Below are 3,896 nucleotides of genomic sequence, written 5' to 3' on the forward strand. Positions count from 1 at the left end.
GTGAGTAACACCCCTGAGCACAGGGAAAGCCTGAAGACCCCCTGGCAAGGCTGCATCGTCCACTGTTTCATGTCCCGTGGACTCTGGGACAGTGGAAGCTCCTGGGCTGCGAGGCAGTGCGACATCACTAGACACCACACCCCCTGCAGCATCAGCAGAGCCAGAGGAGCCTTCCCCGTGATCCGGCAGGCTCTGCGAGGGACCAAGGTCACACATCTCCTCAGCCTTATCGAGGACCTCCTGCCAGAACCGCCCATAGTTTCTCGGGCGCACGGTCACCTGGCAAGGGGGGAGGGTCCACAAGGATGACGGGGAGGATCCACGGCCACGGGGAGTCACCGGTCTCCGGCCAGCCGCGTCAGCAGTCCCAGCCCCCGCGGCAGGCGGGGAAGATGGAGCCGACCCAGCCGGCGTCCCAGCAGTGCCCTCCGCACCATCAGCAGAGGACACTGCGGCGGACGCAGGCGGCGGCGCGGACCGCAACCCCAGCTCAGCACTCCTGTCCCCCGGGGCGGGGGAAGGGCGGGATGTAGAGGGAGACGCGGAGCGCGGAGACATGTCACTGCAGGACGACACAACGGAGGCCGGCACGCCCCCAAGGAGTTTCGGACCCGCAACACGCAACCGCCCGGCAGGCACCGCCCCCATCAGGCAGGACCGAACGGGCTGCCCGCCTGCTGGGGCGGAGCCCGACGGAACAGAGACCAACGCCCCGTCCTTGGCGGCGCCCACTGCCTGCGCACACCCAGCAGGCTGCGCAGGCTCAGGGATTGGAGCTGACTCATCCTCGGAAGATGAACCCGAAACCGATCCGGGCGAATCCGCCTGGGTCGCTTTCAAGGGGAACGTGACCCCGCAATTCGGGCAATTCACCTTCACTGAGCCAGATGCAACCCGAGGTGAGGGCTGGTCCACAAGCCCCCGTTCGCCCCCGAGCGCCGGGAAGGCACAAAGAGGAAGTGCTTTCCCCTTCGTCCCACCACGCCGGCGGCGCAGGGCAGGGCGGGGCGGTCGGACCCGCTCCACCGACCAGACGCTTGGAGCCAGCGGGCTGGGAGCCCGGGGCTCCCCAGAGGAGAAGCCGTCCTCTGACTCACTCTCCTGGGCACAAGGGGAATCCGGGCCACGCCCCAGGGACTCGGCCTCCCCAACATCAGAGGTAGAAAAATTTCTCAGAGAATCACGAGAGCCACCAGTGTCAGAGCCCTGCCAGATGGCATCCAATCTCTTCCACAACATCAGCAGCGGCCCAATGCCTTCAAAACGATTATCAAGCAGGGCATCCATGAGGCGGTCTCCCACAGGAGCCCATTTCTCCCAGGACAGAGCCTCGGCAAGACTGGGAAAGAATCCCTGTTCCCTTGCCCATAAAAACAGCCTCTCAAAATCATCCCAATAAAAGAGAACGCGTTTCCGCTTCAACACCTCCCTCCAAACGCTCAAAGCCACTGACTCCTCCCTGATGCTCTCAAAACTCTCCATTACCAACAATAGCGACAGGCAGAGCGCTGGACAGAGAGAGAAAAAAAAACCTCACCCGCGTGCTTTCAGCCTAAGCTGCAATACACGTCGGCGGTCACCAGATGTCGCTGTGGGACACGTGAAAGCACCACGCGGACCACCTGCTGCTTGCAAGGTAAAAAAGGAACGTTTATTATCTGACTCTGTCTTTTATACCTTCCCAAGGGTGACATTGGATTGGAGAGTGAACGGGCCACCTCTCCAAAGACATTGGACAAACCACCAGTACATCAAGTGCTCTCCACCCCCATAAAACAATGTAAACAATACGTTGTTTACAGAAATTGTGTGGGAAAGTTCTCCAAAGGAATGTAAACTCAGAAGGCTTTAGGAAGTCTTAAGAATCAGGGTGACAATCTCCTTGCCCTTCCCTCTGGCATGGAGGCAAATCCCATCCTCTCCCTGTCCTTCCTCCCCCAGAGCAGGAGCTGCGGATGGAGACCAGGAAAGACAAATCCCTGCAGCAGAACCTCATGGAAGATGCAGTTGTGAGCAACTCCACAGTGCAGGAATCCAACAGGGAGGAAAATCCCTGGAGATCTCACAGGAGGAAAGGCTGTAAGCCCAGCCCAGGATGCTCTGAGGAGGAAAGACCCACTCTGGGTCAGGAAGGTGGGCAGAGCTTCAGCCAGAGCTTGGAGCTGGTGATCCCTGAGGAGAACCATGATAGGGAGAAGCCCTACAAGTGCTTGGAATGTGGGAAGAGCTTCAGGAAGAGCAACACCTTGATCTGCCACCAGATGATCCACACCGGGGAATGGCCCTACAAGTGTGGGGAGTGTGGGAAGGGCTTCAGCTGGAGCTCCCAACTCATCATCCACCAGCGCATCCACACTGGGGAGAGACCCTATGAGTGTCACGAGTGTCAGAAGAGGTTTCACACCAGCTCCAATCTCCTTCTGCACCAGCGGATACACACAGATGAGAGGCCCTTCCGCTGCCCCGAATGCGGTAATGGCTTCAAGCACAACTCCACCCTCATCAGGCACCAGCGCATCCACACCAGGGAGAGGCCCTATGAGTGTGGGAATGTGGGAAGAGCTTCAGCACAAGATCCCACTTGATCTGCCACCAGATCACCTACACTGGGGAAAGGCCACACGAGTGTGAGCAATGTGGGAAGGGCTTCAGCCAGAGGTCCAAACTGATCATCCACCAAATGATCCACACTGTGGAGAGGCCCTACGAGTGTCCCCGGTGTGGGAAGAGCTTCACCCAGAGCTCTCACTTGACCAAACACCAACGGACGCACTAGTAAAGGAAGCCCTGTGAGTCCCCCAACTGCAGGAAGAGCTTTCTACACTGCACCAGCCTTATCTCCCATGGAAAGACCCATGTTGGGTACAGGCCTGTTGACCCACATTCCCTGTGATCCATGTTGGGAAGACACCTGACTGGTTATCTTTTTGGTTTGGCCCTAATGTTCTTCAGATATGTCTTTATCAATTAAAACACCTGAAATAGGTCTGAAAAGAAATTAATTATTCAGAGATTCCCAAAGTCCAACACTTTAATAGGTTTTAGAGATGGAAATTATAGTTTGGGGACATATTCTGAAGGATTTCTGGGTTCTTTGGGGATTTCAGGCTGTGTTCTCCATATCTTTGCACTCCCAAAGTCAAGATGGATTGATCTCTCACCTCAAAATGACTCAGTCTCACTGAAAACAACCAAATCTTGCCCCAAAAGGTTACAATCCCACCTCAATATAGCTTGTTTCCACTTCAAAAAACTCTAACCCATGACAAAATATCCAATTCCACAGCCTCCAGGGTGAGATGGGGTAGGAGTGAAATTGGGAGAAGTGGGATCCAAATGTAAAGGGTGTGGGATCATGATTGTGTGCAGCAGGGTGTATGGGATATATTTTGATAGTAAATAAAACTTTCAGAATTATTGATTTCTGTCCCATTAATTTTCAGTCAGTTTTGTTTTGCATTTCAGAGTGCCACCTTCCCAGTTGGTTGTGTTTGTGTCCTTCTTTCTTTCCCACCTCTCTTTGCCTGCTCTGTTTCTCTCTCAGTGTCTCCCTTGACCCAGGGCATCTCTCACCAAAGGCCCTGCGCTGATTTCATTCCCAATCCACCAGCTAGAACAACCATGGGTGCAGTTATGAAGGCTGGCAGTGAAATGTCACTGTAGGATCTCGCTCCACTCAGCTTTTGGCTCTTCCATAAGAGCTTTGCCTTCAAGGGCAGGAACATCTTTTCCTGGCTGGGAACTGGAATTCCATCCCCAGGGAGTGTGTGCCATGGATCCCAGAGGGGCATTCCCGAGGCTCCCAGGGTGCTGCTCCTGCCGTGCCTCCCAAGGAGCTGTGCAGGGCAGGGGACAAGGTACAGCAGCTGTGTTGGTGCTGCAGTCCCAAAACAGCC

General features: G+C 55.5%; 1 protein-coding gene across 1 annotated transcript; it reads left to right on the forward strand.

Moving 5' to 3' along the window:
- Positions 1–1,994: 1,994 nt before the first annotated feature.
- Positions 1,995–2,839, forward strand: LOC144246962 (uncharacterized). The gene is given in 2 exon segments (XM_077785992.1): positions 1,995–2,544; positions 2,547–2,839. Coding segments are annotated over 2 exon segments (780 nt in total). The 3' UTR covers positions 2,777–2,839.
- The last annotated feature ends 1,057 nt before the right edge of the window (positions 2,840–3,896 follow it).

Source organism: Lonchura striata, chromosome 11 (assembly GCF_046129695.1).
Source record: "Lonchura striata isolate bLonStr1 chromosome 11, bLonStr1.mat, whole genome shotgun sequence".
Lineage (NCBI taxonomy): Eukaryota > Metazoa > Chordata > Aves > Passeriformes > Estrildidae > Lonchura > Lonchura striata.